The 20,845-nt window shown below is 47.2% G+C and overlaps 2 protein-coding genes across 7 annotated transcripts in view; one reads left to right on the plus strand and one right to left on the minus strand.

Annotated features, from left to right (window-relative positions):
• Brd7 (bromodomain containing 7) overlaps nt 1–9,416 on the plus strand; it is a 31,113-nt gene extending 21,697 nt beyond the window's left edge. Inside the window, exons 11-17 of one of the 3 annotated variants that reach the window (XM_076571745.1) lie at nt 323–458; nt 2,772–2,883; nt 5,078–5,137; nt 7,457–7,568; nt 7,786–7,929; nt 8,692–8,835; nt 9,147–9,416. In XM_076571745.1, the coding sequence (XP_076427860.1) occupies nt 323–458; nt 2,772–2,883; nt 5,078–5,137; nt 7,457–7,568; nt 7,786–7,929; nt 8,692–8,835; nt 9,147–9,238 (800 nt within the window). In that variant the 3' untranslated portion in view covers nt 9,239–9,416. Of the gene's footprint in view, nt 1–322; nt 459–2,771; nt 2,884–5,077; nt 5,138–7,456; nt 7,569–7,785; nt 7,930–8,691; nt 8,836–8,998 lie in introns of all 3 variants that reach the window. The other 2 variants (XM_076571744.1, XM_076571743.1) reach the window with 2 other exon arrangements.
• Nucleotides 9,417–12,294: 2,878 nt separating this feature from the next.
• The window catches only part of Adcy7 (adenylate cyclase 7), a 58,086-nt gene continuing 49,535 nt past the window's right edge, over nt 12,295–20,845 (minus strand). For all 4 annotated transcript variants that reach the window (XM_076571748.1, XM_076571746.1, XM_006971769.4 and 1 more), the window contains 10 exons: nt 20,551–20,676; nt 19,717–19,809; nt 18,898–19,073; nt 18,111–18,279; nt 17,763–17,918; nt 17,173–17,319; nt 16,293–16,397; nt 16,001–16,115; nt 14,984–15,108; nt 12,295–14,833 (listed from right to left, as the gene is read on the minus strand). In XM_076571748.1, coding sequence (XP_076427863.1) covers nt 14,687–14,833; nt 14,984–15,108; nt 16,001–16,115; nt 16,293–16,397; nt 17,173–17,319; nt 17,763–17,918; nt 18,111–18,279; nt 18,898–19,073; nt 19,717–19,809; nt 20,551–20,676 — 1,359 coding nt within the window. In that variant the 3' untranslated portion in view covers nt 12,295–14,686. The remainder of the gene's footprint in view (nt 14,834–14,983; nt 15,109–16,000; nt 16,116–16,292; nt 16,398–17,172; nt 17,320–17,762; nt 17,919–18,110; nt 18,280–18,897; nt 19,074–19,716; nt 19,810–20,550; nt 20,677–20,845) is intronic.

Here is a 20,845-nt window from a genome sequence, read left to right on the forward strand (position 1 = left end):
CCAATCGGAAATAGGGCAGAGTAACACAGACTATCCTTATCTCTTAAACAATACAGTGTAACAGTTATTTATATCCCACTGGATTCTTCAAGTTGCCTAGATATGATTTGATGTGTAATGGAGGACATGTGTAAACTTCAGGCAAATATATCTGTGGGGACTACAGTCAGTCCCCAAGTCTACTGAGGAATAGCTGTGCCTGTTGGGAGTGTTTCTCAGATTTAAATACAGGTCGGTGAAGTTAGAGAATGCAGTCTTTTAATAAAACCAACAAGTGTATTAACAATTTTAAATGATACTATAGTATTTAATTTTTTAACAGTATTATACTTGAATTATGGACCCTATAGTTCTTATGCCCCACATTACGACTCTACATTTGCCAATATCAGCAAAGATGATTCTGATTTAATCTATTCAACATATGGGGAAGACTCTGACCTTCCAAACAATTTCAGGTAAGCCACCAGTTGGTACGATGAACATGCTTTTTTCTGAAATATTAATATACAATGTGTGATTTGTAGGTAGACCTATAAAGTTATCCAAATGACAGAAAATGTGTTTGTAGTCTTTTAGAGAGAACATATCTTCTTGATACTGGCCTTTGTAGTATTTTCTAATAGAAATACCTTTTCTTTGTAGATTGATTTTATTATTTCTTTTATTAGCACTATTATTATGTGTATGAGTGTTTATTAGCACTATTATTATGTGTATGAGTGTTTTGCCTGCGTGTATGCATATGCCTGGTGCTGGAGTTGGTCACAAGGGGGTATCGGATCCCCTGGGACTGGAGTTACAGACAGTTGTTGGCTGCCGAGTGGGTCAAATCCAGGTTCTCTGCTACAGCAACAAGTGCTCTTATCTACGGAGCCAATTCTCTGATCTCAGAAAGACCTTTTTGATTTGGTTTGGTTTTTGGTTTTTTAAAACAGGGTTTCTCTGTGTTGCTCTGTTCTTGGAACTCACTCTATAGACCACGCTGTCCTCAAACTCAGATTTCTGCCTGCCTCTACCTCCTGAGTACTGGGATTAAAGGTGTGCTCTACCACTGGCTGGCTACAGAAATACCTTTTTAAAGATGCTCCTGATACTCAAGTTTAGGATCTTCTTACATCAGAACCTGTTCTGCTGTAACATTTTTGTCAGTTATGTTTCAGACTTGGTCAGTTTAAGAACTCACAAAGCATTTTCCTAAGCCGCGGCGAAATGTAGGCCATGATGACTTAATTGCTAAAGCAGCCCACATACAGGACAGATTGACTGTTATGTGCCAACCAAACCACTGTAGTCACTCCCAGCCATTCCCTGTACATGTCTCAGTGGGTGGGTAATGTCTGTATTCCTCTTCAGGATGCTGAGTACTTTTTATCTGATCAGCTTAATGAGACACTGTCCTAGTTTACCAGGACCATGGTGGGTGGGGGGGACACGACACATTGAACCTGAATTTTCTCTTCTTGGCACTGGTACCTTTTAACTTTCATTATGTTCAAGAATTTAATCCAGTAGATAAACCAGTCCCCTGGTTTTGGGGTTTTGTTATTGTTTGGGGTTTTTGTTCATTTATATTTGGGGTGGGGGTATTTAACTCTACTCACTCATATGTTAGTGTGTGTGCTTGTGTTGTGTTTCTAGACGGGGTCCCTAAATTAAGAGACTGGCTCTGGTTTCAGATTGAGCAGTTCTTATCCTTGGATGCACAAAATGGAACACGTTGATTCTAGATTACTCATTGAGGCCGTCCACAAGTTAGCAGTGTATGCCCGCTGTGTGCCAGACATTCTTCCAAACACTGAGGATTCTGTAACAGAACCATGCCCTCCTGTCAGTTAGTGACAGAGCTTTGGAGCAAGACAAGGTTGCCCAAGCAGAGGTAATGCTGGGTTCAGGAAAGTGACAGGACAGGGGACCAGCAGTGCTCCTTTCTGAAAGAAGGGCGTCCTGGCTCTGAAGTAGCTGAGCAAGGGACCTAAACTGAGAGTGTGCCCGACCCAGCCAAGAGTATAAGGAAGCAGAACAGGTAGAGGGGAAGCAGTGGTCACAAGGGTCACTGTAGGAGACAGTGCTCTGAGGACTTGGTGTTCTTGGTGCATCAGGAGCTGGTCGGTGGCACACAGACTTGTGACCCAGTCTGGCTTGTAATTCAGAAGGGACTACTTGGACAGGTATACAAAGCATGGGCTACAAGGGCAGAAACCAGGACATGAGCAGTAGACCAGGGAAGCAGCCATTGTGGTGTTGAGGGTTAGTAATTAGTACATTACTGGTTTTTAACTGGAGGGTAAGAGAAGCCGGGATGATATCAGGGTTTTCAGACTTGCAGTCTACTAAAAGAGGGATGATTTTAGAACGTCACTTGGGCAAAGTAGCTGATAGTTCAGTTTGGAGTATGGTAAGCTTGTGATACCTGTTTATGCAAACAAGGGTGTGATTTTTGAGGTTTTGGTACATAGGAAAATCCTGAGTTGAGTAAGATTATTAAGGAGAACTAGCAAGAAGCCCCAAGACTTACTTGAGCCCCATCTTTGACATCTTTGTTTTCTTTGGGATCCTCAGGAACATTTCACTTTTGCTTCATTTTTTTGTGTTCTTTCATGATGGTAAATTATCACTGGTAAGTATGTAGGTACAATGTTGTTTGTGAACAGAACGTTTTATAGTATATATAAACCAAGGGTATCTAATGGGAAGAGGTGGCTGTACTAGGGACTAAGCCATGGAGACTACTTCTATAGAAGTGATTTATCCCAACTCTTGTTTTCCAGCATTTCTGAGTTTTTGGCCACATGCCAAGATTACCCATATGTTATGGCAGATAGTTTACTGGATGTTCTAACCAAAGGAGGACATTCCAGGAGTCTACAAGACTTGGACGTGGTAAGCACACTGCTAAAACAGCAGGCTGTTTATAAATGGCTTTGAAGCCCTAGACAGTCAATGTTATGAGACCAGGGATTAACCAGTGTGACAGCTGAACTCCATTCCCCCTGAAAGGACGGCCTGCCGTGGGTGGAGGACAGTGAACGGAAAGGAATAAGTCAGCTACCAGGATCCAGGAGAGCTAGAACATGGCCATTCTCTACTGATTTTGGTAAGACTCGGAAGTAGGGTTCAGAAGTCAGCAGGTGCTGTGGAGCCTAGTGAAATGAGAAGGAGTCTTGCTGCTGAGCTGGGAACGAAGCTGGCTGACAGGATGGCAAGTGTGCTTTTCCTTGTGTGGAGTCATAGCCCCACACTAGGAGCCTCAGGAAGGAAACCCTTCCCCACTGATTCTGTTGTGAGCAGTTTGTATCTGGAATCATTCAGTCCTGACTCAGAAACTAGACCCCGGAAACATTCCTATTGATGTCTAGAATGTTCTGCTCACCAAATTAAAGGAGTCTTGGAAGTCTTTTTTTTCCCGAGACAGGGTTTCTCTGTGTAGTTTTGGTGGCTGTCCTGGATTTCGCTCTGTAGACCAAACTGGCCTCGAACTCACAGAGATCTGCCTCTGCCTCCCTAGGGCTGGGATTAAAGACGTGTGCCACCGCCGCCTGGTGGCAGTCATTTTTTTTAATGTTTAGATTTATTTATTTTTATGTGTGTGGGCTGCCATGTGGGTGCGGGCCAGCAGACCCAGGCCCCCCCGCAAGAACAAGTGCTCTTAGCCCCGGAAGTCATAACTCTTCATGGTGGCTATGGCCCCAGTGCCTTATCCCCTGGCTGCGACTGCACAGATGGTGATGGTCCCTTGGGTGACTTAGCAAGTAGTCAGTACCTCAGACTCAGCGGCTTCTGCTGCAAATTCCTACACATGAACTACTTTCCTTAGATCCTAAAAGATACCTTTTCATCTGTTCAGCGATTAGATGGACTTAATCCTTCCCCTTAGCTAATTAGAATTCGTGGTTACCTAAAATCGGATTGCTTTGATTTGGTGGCTATAGTAATATATTTAAAATACGGTCTTTCTGCCCTTTGATCTAGCAGTTTCTCTTCTTAGAATTTATCCTAAAAAGTAAAGCAAGGGCTGCACAGGCAAAGAATATATGGCTTACAGTTTTTAGAAATTGGAAATGGGCTAAATCAGAGTATAAACCTTCAAGAAAAGGTAACACTTTTTTTGATGTCCATGATGCATTTTTTGTTTTTTTGTTTGTTTTTTCTTTTTTGTTTTTATTTTTGTTTTTTTCAGAGATAGGATTTCTTTGTGTAACAGCCCTGGCTGCCCTGGAACTCACTCTGTAGACCAGGCTGGTCTCAGACTCACAGAGATCCACCTGCCTCTGCCTCTGCCTCTCTAGTGCTGGGATTAGAGTGTACACTACCACACACCAGCTAGATGTGTTTCTTTTTTTATGTGTGAATTATACTAATGTGCATACAGTCATGGGGGATCACCTACATTCTGTGGCATTTGTGTTTTACAGTAAGCCTCTGTTTCTTTAATGCCTATTAGACTCTAAAGTTTTTTCCTATCCTTGTCAAAGACTGTATATTTAGGTATTTATATACTATTTACCAAATATATTCTTGAATATATAACAGTGTTCTAGAAAAAAATTTTTTTTGAGGCAGGGTCTGTGCAGCCCAAGCTAGCCTCAAACTCATTATACTTCTTCCTCTGTCTCCAGTTGCTAGTTTATAGGCATGTACCACCACACTTGGCTGTGTATAATCAGACATGGGTCTTAGCATCACTAGCGACTCACAAAGACTCAGAATGCTAATAATTAGATTTATTAATTTTGGTTTAAAAAATGTATTCTTGGGGCTGGAGAGAAGGCTCAGTAGTTAGGAACACTGGCTGCTCTTCCAGAGGACCCAGGTTCAGTTCCCAGCAACCACGTGGCGGCTCACAACTGTCAGTAACTCCAGTTCCAAGTGATTCAACACCTCACACTGACATACATACAGGCAAAACACCAATGCACATAAAATTAAAATAAATAAATCATTTAAAATATGTGTATATATATATATATATATATTCTTATAATCTGCATACTTTTCTCTTGCCACAAAGTTTTGTATTTATTTTGATATTTGCATTTACTGCCTGCATAAACAAGTCTTTTCTTTATCCATACAGTCATCACCTGAAGATGAAGGCGGCCAGACCAGAGCCCTGGACACAGCAAGAGAAGCAGAGGTGCTTACATTCCATTCCTTAAATGGAGAATAAGTTAGACCTAAATGATTAGGCATTATTTATTTTAAGATGACAGTACTACTTGGGACTGGTGAGATGGCTCAGCAGGTAAAGATGCTTGTCATATGAGCCTGGGGATAGAGTTCAATCCTCGGAGTCTGTATAAAGGTAGAAGAAGAGAAGGGACTTCACACAGATTCTCTTCTGACTTCCAAAACACCATTATGTGCCATGGCATGTGTATAACCCACCTACCCACACACACACACAAAAAAAAAATTATCTTTATAAAAATGTATTAATTGAGTATCATCTGGAATAAAAGAAGTAATTTGGGGAGTTTAGAAGTAGCTCATGTCATAGACAAGCATTTAAAGAAGGGAGCCCAAAGACATTACCACAGTGTAACTGCCCATCATACACCCTCAAGGTTGGGGGACTCATTGTTCTCAGGAGCAAGAACAGGGCTGGAAGATGCGTACAGGGACACGTGCATACAGGACACATACTCATTGAGCTCAGGGGGCAGGTAACTCAGGATTCCCAAGAAGAGGAAGACAGGGAGTTGGACTGTGTAGGTGGGAACCCAATGAGGAGTTCCCTGTGCAGTGCTAAAAGGCTGAGATTTTCTCCTAGAAGATAGAAAGTGGGCTACTGTGATAAATTATGAAGAGAGGGACCATTAAAAAGCTGTGGTACTTGCTGGGCATAGTGACACATGCTTATGCCTGTACTCAGGAGGCAAAGGTGAGCAGATCTCTGAGTTCAAGGCCAGTCTGGTCTACAGAGTTGAGTCCCAGGGCTACAGGGCTATGTAGAGAGACCCTGGTGTGTGTGTGTGTGTTTGTGTGTGTGTGTTTTTTTAAGGCTTGTGAGACTTCTCTTAAGCAAAAATAACTTAGCTTATCAATATAAAGGAAGAGAATCTGAACTTGGGAAATATACCAGAAGATTCCTCAACTATACAAAAGAGAGACATAATAAAAAATTGACAAAACCTGGTGGGTTTATTAGCTCATGGAGGATGTGCAGGGAAAAGGACCTTTGAGAGAAAAGGCCCAGAGAGTATCTGTTTTGATAGGTGTATTTGGGACATTGCTGGAGGTATGGGCCTGGAAGTCCAAAGTGGGCTATGATATGAATCTGACAGGTGTGATTCAAAATTAATTTTATTTCAGTCATACAAGTGAGACTCTTCAGGGAGAGCATGGAAAGGTTGAAGGATAGAACCGTGGAGAAGTCCACAGTTGAATAATGTATGAATCCCAAGAAAGGATAGTTGGTAGAAATGGAGCAGGTTCGGCAGGATTGAAAGCTGTAGATAAGGCAGTGAGGGGCCCTCGCGAGTGTCATTCATAACCTTGATCAGCGCATCTCAGTAAAATAATAAAGGCAAAGGGTAGACCTCAGTAGGTCACACAGCTTGAGGGCACTGAGCTATATAGCGTGGTCTAAGATTGGACAGACTCTAGCCAAGCCTTAACTGGAGGAAAGAAAACTTGTGACGTGAGGTCCAGATAAAGTAGATGGTACTTAGGTAGCCATGTCTTCCTCAGGGAAAGTGGCTCCTACGAGATCTTGTGTTCAGTGAAAGGACAGGAAAGGAAGTCAGATAAAAAGACGGTTGGGCAGAGTTGTAGGAGCCCGGCTGAAGTGCTGAATCACAGGCACACACTTTTTCTGCACTGCACCCTCCTCAGCCCTGTGTAGGCAGCCGGGGCTTCAGACTGACGGCACTTGGAGCCCAGTCAGCGCCCGAGTAAAAATGGAACCATGAACTTTTGGTTCTTGTTAATTGATGCATTCTTGAAAAGTTGTGTGGAAGTTATGGAAACTGTGAGTCTTAGGATTCCAAAAATAAAATTCTACTCTTACAACTTTGTTCTCTCGTGCAGTCCTGATGATCTAGCTTTGGGGCTTGAGGAAGACCCAGGGAGCTGCTGAAGCTATAGATCTCTAGAAACGCAAGTGGCAAGTGTGGAGTGGCTGGGCTGAAACAGACCTTTGAGGGCATTGCCATCGTCACCAAGCACCTCAGTTTAGACAGTGACAGGCTCTTAGTGCTTTGTCTTCAGAATCAAATGATGCAGATTGCCTAAGCTGGCGTGTCGTTACAGAAAAGTGGATTTATGCATGCTTGCAGCCAGGGTTTGAGAACAACATTTTTAAAAGAGTTCTTGGAAGACATGATCAAAATCATGATTGTAAGGTGACTAGGTGGAATAACTGCTTGTAAGCGCAAGCTATCATACTGATTGTCCTTGGCACTGCCATGGTTTAGCAAGCTCCAGTGATGAACTTTTTTTCCCTTTTGAGCAGATTACACAAGTAGAGCCACCAGGCCGTGTGGAGCCCAGCAGTCAGGACAGGCTCACAGCACTGCAGGCGGTGACAAACTGTGGTGCTCCAGTGGAGGTCTTTGACTCCGAGGGTGAGTGTCGGGGACCACAGACTCCTGGGGACTGTCCGACACAGGCAGTAACCTAATGCTTCCTACAGGAAGAGCTTGGCCATCTGGGTGGAGATACGAGTAGAGCGTAACTCTACTGTTGGTCTCAGTTGGAGTAGAAGCCAACCGTAGCAGAGCCTGGGACCACAGATCAAACAGAGGCTGCCTTGTTTTCTTCAGTGTTGTCTTCTTACCACAGAGGCTGAGGTGTTCCAGAGGAAGCTTGACGAGACTACAAGATTGCTCAGGGAACTCCAGGAGGCACAGAATGAGCGGCTGAGCACCAGGCCTCCTCCCAATATGATCTGCCTCTTGGGTCCTTCTTACAGGGAAATGTACCTTGGTATGTTTGTCCCCGTGATGGGAAGTGGAGCAGGGCTGGGTGTGTGAAAGAAAGGCTTCCAGCAAGTGGCAGGTCTGCAAAGTAACCGCAGTGAACGCCAACCATGAATGTAGTATTCTGCATTTACACATTGACAATTCTGTAGGCATTTTCTTTCTTTAATTAGCAGCAGTTAGGTAAATGGCCCAGTCGGCAAAGTGTTTGTCAGGAAAACATGAGGGCCAGAGTTCGGATGCCCAGCATGTGGAGGTGCAGTGGCATGCACCTCCAGCCTTAGTGAGAGGTGGAATGGGCAGATCCCCTGGAACGCACTGGCCCGTCTAGCCACGTCAGTGTACTTTAGGTTCAGTGAGAGACCCTGTCTCAAAAATAAGATGGACAGTAACTGAAGAAGAGAACTCACGTTAACTTTCAGCCTTCACATGCATGCACACATCTAGGTGGCATACACTTAAAATTCCACCCCTTTGGGGGTCTGAGGCAGAAGGGTTTCTGTGAATCCAAGGCCAGCAAGGGCTACATAACAAGACTCTTTTTAATAATGTCTTAAGGGCCAGGTGGTGGTGGCTCACGCCTTTAATCCCAGCATTCAGAGGCAGAGGCAGGTGGATCTCTGAGTTCAAGGCCAGTCTGGTCTATAGAGTGAGTTCCAGGACAGCCAGGACTACTCAGAGAAACCCTGTCTCGGGGAGCGTGGAGGGGACAGACTGTCTAAATGAACCACTTTGGTACCCTGAGCTTTTCTTGCCCCATTTTTCCTAGCTGAACAAGTGACCAATAACCTTAAAGAGCTCACACAGCAGGTGACCCCGGGGGATGTTGTGAGTGTCCACGGAGTCCGTAAAGCAATGGGGATCTCTGTCCCTCCCCCCGCCGTGGGAAACAGCTTCGTAGATTTGACAGAAGGTAGGTGCCCTGTTTCTGTGGGTGGGAGATGCATACGAATAAAAGGAAAATTGACCCTTTTTCCCTTAATATGAATTAAGAACCCTTATCTGGTTTGATTTTGTTTCATGTAATTTTTGAGATTAACATTCTAAGTCATAGGTTTTATCCTGGCTTTTTTTAGTTTTCTCTCCATCGTGTTTAAAGATTTGATACATTGGTCAACAAGCTACGGCAGTGACTTACCGCCAGGCTTCCCTTAGCTGTGAATGGGACGTGGAGGGCTGGCACGCAGTGCTTCTACTGAACACTAGCTCCCCTTTCTAACCCAGTGGGACAGAGTGCTGAGTGCTGTCTTCCTCCTTCAGAGTGTGAAGAACCTAAGGAGACGCGTGCTGCTGAGTGTGGGCCTGACGGGAGCTGAAGTTGCCTGGTATTTGATTATACTGTGTACATACTTTTTTCATTCTGAACTTGGAGGTGCTTTTCAGAAGATATTAACTATTTGTAAATTGTGTTTTAATTAAGCTTTGGAACAGTTCCTTTCAATGTTCCAGAGATTGGACTTGTATTAGGAAATAAAGCTGAACCTGGGACTGTGAGGCTTGCTGATGTGTCAGCTAATTAATTGCCCCTTGACTTGGTCTGACTTGGGTCTAAGTATAGACGCCTGGAACACACACCAGCCTTTTTTATGATCATCTTTCAAAGGAGCAAGTACTCAAATTAATTCCCCATTTTTCACATTTTCCACACTCAATAAAGAAATTACAAGCAGGTAATTGTAAGATCTGCCTTACCAGAGCTCATCTAAATAACATTCTGAAAGTAGTCTTGTGAGCAGGCTGTATAGTGGCCTTTCAGACTGCCACTAGTGCTGTTTGATTTAACTGACAAAACCCAGCTTTATTATTGTGGTGGTTGTTGTTACTATTGCTGTTGTTGTTGTTGTTGTTATTTATTATTATTATTATTATTATTATTATTATTATTATTATTATTATTATTATTATTGGATGTGTGTTGTGTATACATTGGGCGCATGCATGCCCTGGTGCCTGTGTAGAGGTCAGAGGACAACCCTTGGGAGTTGAGTTTCTGCTTCTGTTGTGGACACCATGGATTAAACTTAGGTCACTAGACTTGTCAGAAAAGGCCTTTTTACTCACAGAACCCTCTCACTGGCCCAGGACCTGGATTTTTAAGCATAGTCCTGTCCAGTGAGATTTTTGTAGTATCACACCATGAAAGTGAACACACTCAAGATTATGTTAAAATTTCCTGGTATGGTTCTGCCCTCTGTGTACCTGGTGGGAATGGTGTCCTCATTTATGGTTATTAGGTACTACAGCTGACCCCAACATACAAAAAGAAAACAAAAAAAGTGGGCTAGGAGATTCATGGTGATAAAACATGTCTAGTGCTGCCGGGCAGTGATGGTACACGCCTTTAATCCCAGCACTCAGCGGGCAGAGGCAGGCGGATCTCTGTGAGTTCGAGGCCAGCCTGGTCTCCAAAGCGAGTTCTAGGAAAAGGCACAAAGCTACACAGAGAAACCCTGTCTCGAAAAACCAAAAAAAAAAAACATGCCTAGTGGGTTTTTATTGTGGGTTGGGTTTGTTTGTTTTTTAGTTATTTGGAGCCATAGCAAAAAGACACACAAATATGACCAAATCATCCTTAGACACATTCGAGTTTAGAGCTTAAAGGAGAGCTTGCCTCTGCTCAGTCTCTCCAGGGCACCTGTTTCACGTGTGAATCATTTCCCTTTATCTGAAATACAAAGCTTAAGTGACCAAGCAGATGAAGTAGGAGACCATCAGATATTTCCCCTTCTATCACTCATCACTGGGCTGAGATGAGTGGTGATTTTTCTAAATCTGGATCAAGATCTAATGTGTTTGAAAAGCAAGCTGGGTATGGTAGCTCACACGTAGAGTCCCAGTACTTGGGAGGCTGAGATAAGAGGATTGCTATGAATTTGAGTCCAGCTGGGTTACATGAGACCCTGCCTCAAAAAAAACAAAGTGGGGATAGGAGCGCTGGAGAGAGGGCCCAGCAGCTAAGTGCACGCACTGCTCTTGCAGAGGACCTGAGTCAAGTTCTTGGCATCCTCATTGGGTAGCTCAAAGACTCCTGTAACTTCAGCTCCAGGGAATCTCATGCCTTTGGCCTGCTCTGCCAGCACTGGCATGTGTGTACATACCCACATGCACACACACATACACATGATTTTAAGATAAATAAAATTTCAATGTTGATATACCCTAGTTTAGTGAACAGATGTAACACCCTTTTACAGAGCCTGTCTGCAGAATATTTAGACCAGAAGACATACCTAATTTTCTTGATCTGAAATCATTATTAAGCCAGAACAAGGAAAGTAAAGAAAAGTTGATTCTCCCAAGAAATTATAGAAGCTGGGCATGGTGGTGCACACCTTTAATCCCAGCACTCAGGTGGCAGAGGCAAGTGGATCTCTGTGAGTTCAAGGCCAGCCTGGTCTACAGAGTAAGTTCGAGGGCAGCCAGAGCTACACAGAGAAACTCTCAAAAAACCAACAAAACAAAAGAAATTATAGTGTGACTCTTTTGTAGATTATTATGCTAATAGAATAAAAAATCAATTCAAGTGTGTTTATATCAAGTCTTTTAGATTTTGATTTTAGTTTTTTTTTTTTTTGGTTTTTTTTTTTTTTTTTTTTTTTTTTGGTTTTTTGAGACAGGGTTTCTCTGTGTAGCTTTGCGCCTTTTCCTGGAACTCACTTGGTAGCCCAGGCTGGCCTCGAACTCACAGAGATCCGCCTGGCTCTGCCTCCCGAGTGCTGGGATTAAAGGCGTGCGCCACCACCACCCGGCTTTGATTTTAGTTTTTAAAATAGAGTTTAAGGGCTGAAGGGTATAAGTCTGTTGGTAGACTGTTTGGGGGTTAGCATTTGTGAGGCCTGGAGTCTGATCCCCAGCACCACAAAAATTGGCCATAATAAGCAGCAAGTGGGGGGTACCTCGGTGGTTAGAGTGCTTGTGCAAGCTTCACAGCCTGAGTTTGGATCCCTAGAACCCAGGTAAAAAGCTGGATGCAGTGGTGTGCATGTATGCAATCTGCAGTCCTATAGGAAGGTGGAAGGCAGAGACCAAGGAACCTGGACATAGGGCAGCTAGCATGAAGCTGGCAGAAGAGAGAAGCCCTGACTCAAGATACCCAAGGTTGTCTTCTTGATTTCCTCCTGAGCCAGCAGATGTAGGCCTGCACACACATGAGCGTGCACACACAGACAGAGACTGGCTTGTGGTGACACGTGCCTGTAGTCCAGCACTCTAGTAGATACTGGGAGATCAGGAGTGGAAGGTTTAAGGACAGCCTGAGTTACAGGAAACCTTGCCAGCTCAAATATGTAGGCAATAAGCCACAATTCACCAGTAGATCTACTTGCCACAGGTCAGTTCCTGGAGACTCAGAAATACTTTAACTCAAAACCCCTTAGGACATTCAGGTTTTTAATTGACGGTTGGACACATAAAAGAGCCAGGCACTGGTTTCTGAAATTGAAACAAAACACTGAGACAGATGTTACAGAGCTATAAATATTAAACATACAGAACAAACCATAGTTATTTGCTTGCACCTGCTCAAGGCATTGACCGTGTATCCATGAAGTACACAGTAATGATCTTTTGTCGGGAAGTGTCCTTAAGTAAGCCAGAAGACTTGGGGTATTACTTCTGTAGTTGGTGAGGGCCACCTTAGTGGATATCGCAAAATGAATCCTTGACCCACAGAAGGGTTTAAAAAAAAGAAGTTCCTATGACAAAACAAGACACTTGTGAAGAAATCACTTGGAAATTAAAAAACAAGTATGTGCATAACTCCCAAGTGACCCTTTTTTTTTTTTTTTTTTTTTTTTGTCAGTTACACTTTTTTTTTTCTTTTTTGGTTTTTTGAGACAGGGTTTCTCTGTGTATCTTTGCGCCTTTCCTAGAACTCACTCTGTAGTCCAGGCTGGCCTCGAACTCACAGAGATCCGCCTGCCTCTGCCTCCTGAGTGCTGGGATTAAAGGTGTGCGCCACCACCGCCCGGCTGTCAGTTACACTCTTAAGACCTGAACAATAACTTAAAAATACTCCTAGCACAGTGCTTCAGATGAAAATAAAGAACAATGTGTGAACAGTAGCCAATTATTTTTCAAGCTAGGATTTCTGTTGCTGGAGGGAACAAGTAACTTGGATGTTGGAAGAGTAGAAGTGTGTCAGCCTCGGGGAGGCTCACTCCTCCTGCTCCTGCTCCTGCTGGATGTGAACTGCATCAGTGGACTCAGCAGGACCCTTCCTAACCCCAGGGGAGCCTTGCTGGGAAGCCCTGACCACTGCGAGATTGCTTTGTGCAAACTAGAGCCAGCCCTCTTCCCTGAGCTCCACAGGACACATGCTGGCAGATAGGTCCTTTCTCCTCCCATCTGCATCCCTGACTCCGCATCCTTGGACTGAAGTCCCAGGTAAACATGGCTAGTCACACACCCAGGCTACACCACTTATACCTTTGCAGACTCCTCTGTGCATCATTTTCTGTACTGGATGTCGGAGGCTCCTTGGCACCTTCTAAGAATACCATGGTGTAGTCAAGTTCTGTGGCAGTCAAGTCACTTCCAAAAAGGAGTGGGATGTTTGGTCATCTCTCAGTTTGAATGGTCTGGAGCTAAAGCACACTAAGACACCATCACACAAAGATGGCTTTTGCCTTGACTCGTTTGAGTGAGAATAACTTGGCATTGGTTGAGGGGCTCAACTCACAGGCCAGGGACCTCAACACAACACATGTTCCTGCCAAGTAGATTGTAGCTGCAGCTCTGCTGTCAGCTGAGAAGATTGGAGAAAGGGCAAGAGGTACAGATTGTCCAAGCCCTCTCTACACAGTCTTTCCCAGGAAAAAAAGCTGGCCATGGTAGTGCACATCTGTATTCGAAGCATTCAGGAAACTGAAGCAGGAAAGTTGAAAGTTTGAGGCCAGCCTAGGCTGACCTTGTTTCCAAAAAAAATAAAGTGCAGACAGAAGACCTGAAACATTATACCTCATTTCTAGACTTTCAGCTTCCTGAACCTTGTCCCAAAAGACTTACATCAAAAAAGCTTGATGCAGATCCAAGGCTTCACTGCTCCTTATGTCTTGCTGTGAGCCCCATTCCTCAGACCTCTATCCTGCAGCCAAGCTAATCCTATAAACTGACACTGAACAGCAGTCCTATTTACATGTAGTCAGTGGTTAAGAAGAGAAAATATACTGGAAAGGAGGTTTTTTTGTCTAGCATCTAAGAGTCCGTAGTAAAGATAAAACTCCATTAATGACATGTCCATTTCTAACATAAGCCAGAGTTGGTAAAAAGTAACATGTCGATGAGAAATTTTTCTCGACTGTTTGAGACTACCTGCCAGTATGCACACTGTTTTCAACTCCGTTTACCAGAATGCCTACAGGAGAGATTACCTTCCATTGTGGGACTGATGGGAAGAGGGAGGCTTCAACCTATGCAAGACAGCCTGGCTGAGCCTGCTGGAACCAGGAGAGAGTTTGTCACCCTGTGTATGCTCTTCACTGGCCACCAGGTGGGTGTTAGTCTTGGTCATGCTCTAAGCTCTCTTCCCCAACACCCGGGAACAACGCCAGCCTGCAGTGGACCAGTGATCTAGCTAACTGGGAACTGCAGAGGCTGAAGCGCAGAGGTTCTCTGGACAACTTAGTAGCTGCTTCAAACAGAATCTGACGCACGTGTCAAAGCCATCCTGTAGTGCAAATCCAAAGAAGCCACACAGCCATCTGCAGCTGGCATAGGCCTGCATTCTTGGCTCCCTCAGGGGAGGAGACTGACTACCAGACACCTCAGTTCAGCCCCAGCCCTTGAAACTTGGCAGTGTCTGTACAAACAAAGTAAGTCCGCAGCTCTCCTTTGCCTTTGACGTTGATCAGCCCTCGGCACTCACAGGAATAGCCTAGTCCCTGGAGGATGGTGCACGTCTCCTCTGTAACCTGACATGAAAAAGAGCAGGCTGTCAGTTGTCTGTTCCTAACAGTGATGGCCAAAGCCACACAGCCAAGTGAGAGAAGGGCCAGGTCCTAAAAGGATACCTCCTTGGAGCGTTTCTTTTCCCCAAGTGGATGCTTCCCCGTGGACTTTACCTGTATTTTCCCAAGCTCTCCAGTGCTCTCCATTCGGCTGGCAACATTGACTGTGTTTCCCCAGATGTCATACTGAGGCTTGCGTGCTCCAATCACTCCAGCAATCACCGGCCCATGGTTTATGCCTAAAGATGGTTTACAGTTAGCCATTTATAGTAACACCGAGGGAGCAAGTTCCCTTGGAACTGTTCTCCTCTGCAAGTTATGCCCCTGAGGTGTGAAAGGCCCCAGCTGTCTCTTGTCCATACTCCTGGACTCATTAGCTCTTCCCCTAGTATCTGCTAATTTCCTTTTTTAAAGCAAAGTAAATAGGTGTTAAGTGCCTACCTGTAAAGCTGACTATAACTGGTTAGTTTAATCTGTTTTCTCTGTATTTTAAGATATTTTATGTGTAGCCATGATTCTGGCCCACATTTATATAGTTATATATTCTTAAATTTTTCATAGGTAAGGGTTGGTGGCTGGCAAGATGGCTTATTGGGTAAAGAAAAGTCTGGTGATCTGAGTTGAATTCCCAGAACCCACACAATGGAAAGAGAACCAGCTCCTATTAAGTTGTTCTCTGACCTCCACACGTGCACTGTGGTATGTCAAACACCAAATAAATGCAATTTTAAATTTACTAATAAGGGGTTGAAGAGATAGCTCAGTTTGTCACACACACACTGGGGACCTCAGTTGGATCCCCAGCACCCTGTGTAAGAAGTGTGATGAGACCTGCAGTCCTAGTATTGGGGATGTGGACACAGGCAGCCTAACCTCATTAGCAAGCCCCAGGTCCCAGGGAGACAGTCAAGAAATAAGATAGCTCCCAAGGTACCTGGCCTCCATACATACATGCTCCCACCAACACATGCACATTTTCCCCCAAAGGTAACTAACTACATGAGCATATGCAAGGGGGGGTCAGTGTTCATGATAACATCAGGGTCTGCTGAAACCTCGTAGCAGAGGACCCAGGACACCCTCCAACCAAGAGAGAGTGCACAAGGCTGAGCTGCCCATGTGTGACCTCACCAACTCGGAGGCGGAAGGAATTGAAGGAGTGCCTGTTGATTCCATCCAGCTTGCTCATCAGGGCCATGCTGAACTCCACCAAGACACCAATATGCACATGCTGCCGCTCCAGGTCCTGCAGGACATGCATTGCATACCCACTCTATGCAGCCTTGACTGAGGGCACACACATCCCGTGGGGATAGGGTTCCCGTTCCCACCATGGGTTGCCAGGCTGCCCCAAAAAAAGGCCTCTGCTGCCTGACATGGAACCTTTAATATAAGGGTTAGGACAAGGGATAGCCTGGAGTACCTGGTTCTCGTGTCCTGAGGGGACACTGAGCCCTGCTGCAGCCATGTAGGTGCTGCCGATGGTTTTGATCTTCTCCACGCCACTGAACTTGGGCTTTAGCAGCAGCTGCAAAACAAAAAGAAGCCACTATAGCCTTGAGAAAAGGAAGAGAGGGCCCACCCGCCTTCCCCTGATGGACAATGCAGACACATCTCATGCATAGCCTTGTCCATCTGAGCTCATGCCTGCAGATGGGGACTCCCGTCATCTCATCCCTTCCCTTCTATGCACTCTGGTCCTTTCTCCTTTTTGTTTTGTTTTGTTGTTTTTGTTTTTGAGATGGTTTCTCCGTGTAGTTTCGGAGCCTGTCCTGGGTCTCGGCTCTGTAGACCAGGTTGGCCCCGAACTCACAGAGATCCACCTGCCTCTGCCTCCCTAGTGCTGGGATTAAAGGCTTGTGCCACCACCACCCGTTGCACTAAGATCCTTTTAAGAGCAACCTATCTAGCATTATTTACTTAGAGGTGGGTCAGTGTCTCCCACAAACCAGCCCAAACTGACTTCCTGAAATGGTTGACAGCATGGGCTCAGCCTGAGTCAAAGTTGTTCTGGAAGGACCTAAATCTGCCTGTTGTCACCTGTCCAATAGAGAGTTAATAAAAGTTCACTTACTCAATAAGAAAGAAAGAAAGAAAGAGAACCCTACCTGTGTCTTGGTGTTTAATGTAATACAGTTCCTAGCCCGCTGGCCTCGTGTTTTCTTTAACTACCGTTTTACAGGACTCAGGATCGAGCCGGAGTCTCACACATAACTAAGCTTGCATTCTACCATTGAGCCCGCCCTGCCCTCCTCCACCACAGGTGACCGGCTCTACGCCCCTTGCAGACTGGCCAGGCGTACCTCGTCAAAATCAGCGATGATCTCATTCAGCAGGCGCAGGCACTCCAGCCCTTCTTTGTTGACATCGCACTCGGTGTAGAACACTTTGAAGTCCGGAACGGATGCGAACATGACGCACACACAGTCATAGGACTGATGGTACCAGTCCTGCGGCAGGGCAGGGCAGGGCAGGGGAGAAACGGACCTAAGCCCACTAACCCAGGGCTGCGGGTGCGGTGGAGTGCCGCTCCAGGCCGGTTAGCTGAGTGAGTGATGACAGCGTGCGTGCAGTGAAGGCGGGAGGAGCCCAGTCAGGAGGGGTTACACTGAGCTAGCTGTCACTGGGCCTGTTTGTCAGAACGGGTCTGCTGTATGCATGCACCTTATAGGAGTACAGGAGTCTTCTCAATGTAGAACATCCAGGTGACAGACACCTCAGCATGTGTCATGAGCTGTTTTCCAGGGCAGAAGTCAAGGCCAGGGTCTTGCCCACAGCCCCTGGTACACAGAGTCCTCTGACTTGACTGCAAGCCTGCATCTAGCACACTCTGGGGGTCCTATGCTAGCACTGGGCAGCTCTGCCCACAGACTAGTACCCCGCCTTCACATACCTCAGCTGCCTTGTCACCAATGAAGTGGGCAGCCACGTGCGCCGGCAACACGTTTTCTAGGAGGAGGCGGTTCACGTTCTCCATTGTTTCAAACTCCTCGTGCTCCTTCTTGAACTTTTTCTTCCACAGACAGTCCAAGCGGCAGTAGTAGTCGATCTGCAGACCAGGGAGCCAGTGTCGTAGCTGTCGCACCTGACCCACCAGCCAGGCCTGGACCTAGGGTACTGCCCAGCCCATGCAGAACAAGACCAGCACCTCCACGGCAGGCCTCTGCCATGTTGGTATCTCAGACCCCAGCCGTCCGCACCCATGTCTGCTCAGCACAGGCTGGGCAAGGAGCCTACACACCTGTCTAGACAGCAAGATGAGGGTGGCATAGAACAGGACCAGGTAGAAGTTGATCATAGTCTTCAGGTCTCTCTCTAAACATCTGCTGGGGAAGGGGGCAGTCGCCTGGGCCCCCAGAGCAGGGGTGTGGCTGTGCGTGCCTTGTGCAGCAGGCAGGGATGGAAGTGTCCTAAGGGGTAGGAAGTGAACAGTTGCAGCCGTGCAGGGAAGCCGAGGGACTGAGGGGGCAGCCTCAGTGAAGGGACTTCTGGGTCACTCAAAAGGCGCGTTTGCTGAGTGAGAAGCCACAACCGTGACTGTAGATTAGCATAAGGAAGGACCTGGCCAGAGGAAGGCGGACGATTTTTTTCTAGGTCCTCAAGCTTCTAACCACATGGACTGGAAGAGATCCAAGTCCTTGAGGGCTGCAGGCCCCTATTCAACCCACAGGAGTGTGCCCCTGCCCAGGAGGCAACAGGCATCAGACTGAGTTGGCTCAAGGCTTCCTTCTCCAGGGGTCTTCACCCCTTGACAGGCTCAGAAAGAGAAGGAGCCTGATTGCTAGGACCTCCCCAAGAACCCATCAGTAAGCCATACACCCAACTCTCGGGACCGGAGACCTGGAGCCTGGACCAGTCCCTGTGGTTCTGTAAAGCAGAACTCCATTTGTCCACAGTGCCTGGTTCCGTGCGACCAGGGACAGAGATGCACCATGCTCTAGCCAGGCGCTAGGTCAAAACAACCGGCTTGCAGGAGCGGACTGCAGAGACACCAGCCCCGCATATGTGTACTGTAGACATAGCCCCACCTGTGTGTACCGTTGGCTTCAGTGCCGTTGCCTGGGACGTGCCAGCATGGGGAGAGATTGAAGAGCAGAAGGTAAGCCACCAAGGCCACTGTCAGCAGCACGGCCTTCAGTTCCAGACTCATCCGCAGGAAGACGGAGCACGAAATGAAGCCCAGGATGCAGCTGCAGGTGTAGTACTGCGGTGGGACAAGGTCCTGTGTCAGTCACCAGGAGGCATGCCTGCGGCAGGCTAGCATTACCAGTCCATGGCCGGCTCCCTCCTGCTGAGGGGCTCCAAGGCCAGGTGTCGGTACCGCCCTCGGCCCTTTCCAGCAGAGATCAGCAGGGGACTGCGTGGCATGGGTGTGAGGGGCAGCCCTAGCCTCACCTCTTCTCATGGCCCCTGTTCTCGGCTTGGGCCTCTCCAGGCACAGACCTTGGTTTATGGCAGCTGCCCTGGGCCCAGCCCTTCATTCCTTTAAGGCCTCAACCTCTCTGAGTGCAGAGACTCTGACTGCACAGGGGGAAGTGACCCAGACACCCTCTAGTGCAACGGATGCTGCTCTGCAGGCCCTGCCCACCCCAAGGCTTAGAGCAAGCCGCTGAGACCCAGGGTCCTGTTTCCCTGGCATTGGGGCAGGCAAGGAACGAGCTTGGCTGCCTGGCCCTCCTGGCCTTCTCCACTTACGCTGGGAGACATCGGACTCATTCTTCCTCTCCAAGGCCTCAGGATGCAGACCTTCGAACCATGAGTTGTACACTCTGGCCAGAGAGGCCCAGCAGCCCCAGAGGACTGGCCAGGGGCTGGGTGGTGCTAAAAGCCAGGATGAGCATACTCACCAGGAGGAGCTCACAGGGGGTCCCAACTCCATTCCTGGAGTGGCTTGTCTCATTGCCTCTGGGCTGCTCTGGGCCTGGGTTAAGCATCAGTGGCTGAGGGGAGACAGGTTGCCATTAGAGTGGATCCAGGGATGAAGACCTGCCAGGCCCAAGGCGGGTGACCCAAGACAACTGTGGGCACCAAAGGTGCCCTGAGGCTGGGTGCTAGGCTCTCAGCTGAGCCCAGCAAGTGGCTGTATCCACAGCAACCACCAGGTATAGAGTACCTGGGATGGGGAGAGATACAGAACAGAAATGTTGAGACAACAGCAGCCCAGGGCAGGCATGAGAGGAGGCTAGGATGGGCCCTCTCAAGAGCCCCTTTCTCCTGGACCCTGAGAGAAGGGCATGAGAATACATTCCCAAAACTACAGCCTACAGTGTCAGGGGCAGTGTGGAGGAGACCTGTTCTAAAGGAAGGCTCTGGCATGAGGCTGGGTTGGGAGTTCCCACAGGCTGCTCGGCGTGTGGCTCAGAGCAGACGGTAAGTCTTACCCCTTACTGAGGAAAATGAGTTCCAAAGAGCGTGGGAAGGAGGAACTGGCGGCCAGCATATGTCTGCAGAGTTGCTGGGCACCCCAAGCCCTCCCTTGAAGGGATGAAGAGCTCTAAGCCTGTGATGGGGACTCCACAGACCACTGCAGGGCTATGGAGCGGTCACACCAGATGGAACTGTTCATGCAACAGGCTGCAATTCTAGAATCTGGCTTCCCCGGGTCTAAGATGGTTCCTTTCCCCGGGAGATAGACCCTTGGCGCGGCCTGCTGGGGCTTGCCGTCCCGACCCCTAACTCACCATGTTGATGATGGCAACAGTCAGCAGGCTGCCAACGGTCAGCACGACCAGGGACAGCCTGAGCAGCGGCTGCGTCTCCACACTCTCCGAGACGGCCTGGAGTGTACCTCGGGCTGGAAAGCACCTCTGTGGGGAGGGATAAGTCATGCAAAACAGCAACTGGGACGAGGACTAGCCTTCTGCGGGAGGACGGAAGGTACTAACCAGCCTGGGAGGCTGGGGACTTGGGAGTAGTCTGTAGAGACTCAGTTGTCCCGGAGGTAAGATGGAGCCCCCAACCGTTGCCCAGAGCAAG

Source organism: Peromyscus maniculatus, chromosome 5, assembly GCF_049852395.1.
Source record: "Peromyscus maniculatus bairdii isolate BWxNUB_F1_BW_parent chromosome 5, HU_Pman_BW_mat_3.1, whole genome shotgun sequence".
NCBI classification, from domain to species: Eukaryota; Metazoa; Chordata; class Mammalia; order Rodentia; family Cricetidae; genus Peromyscus; species Peromyscus maniculatus.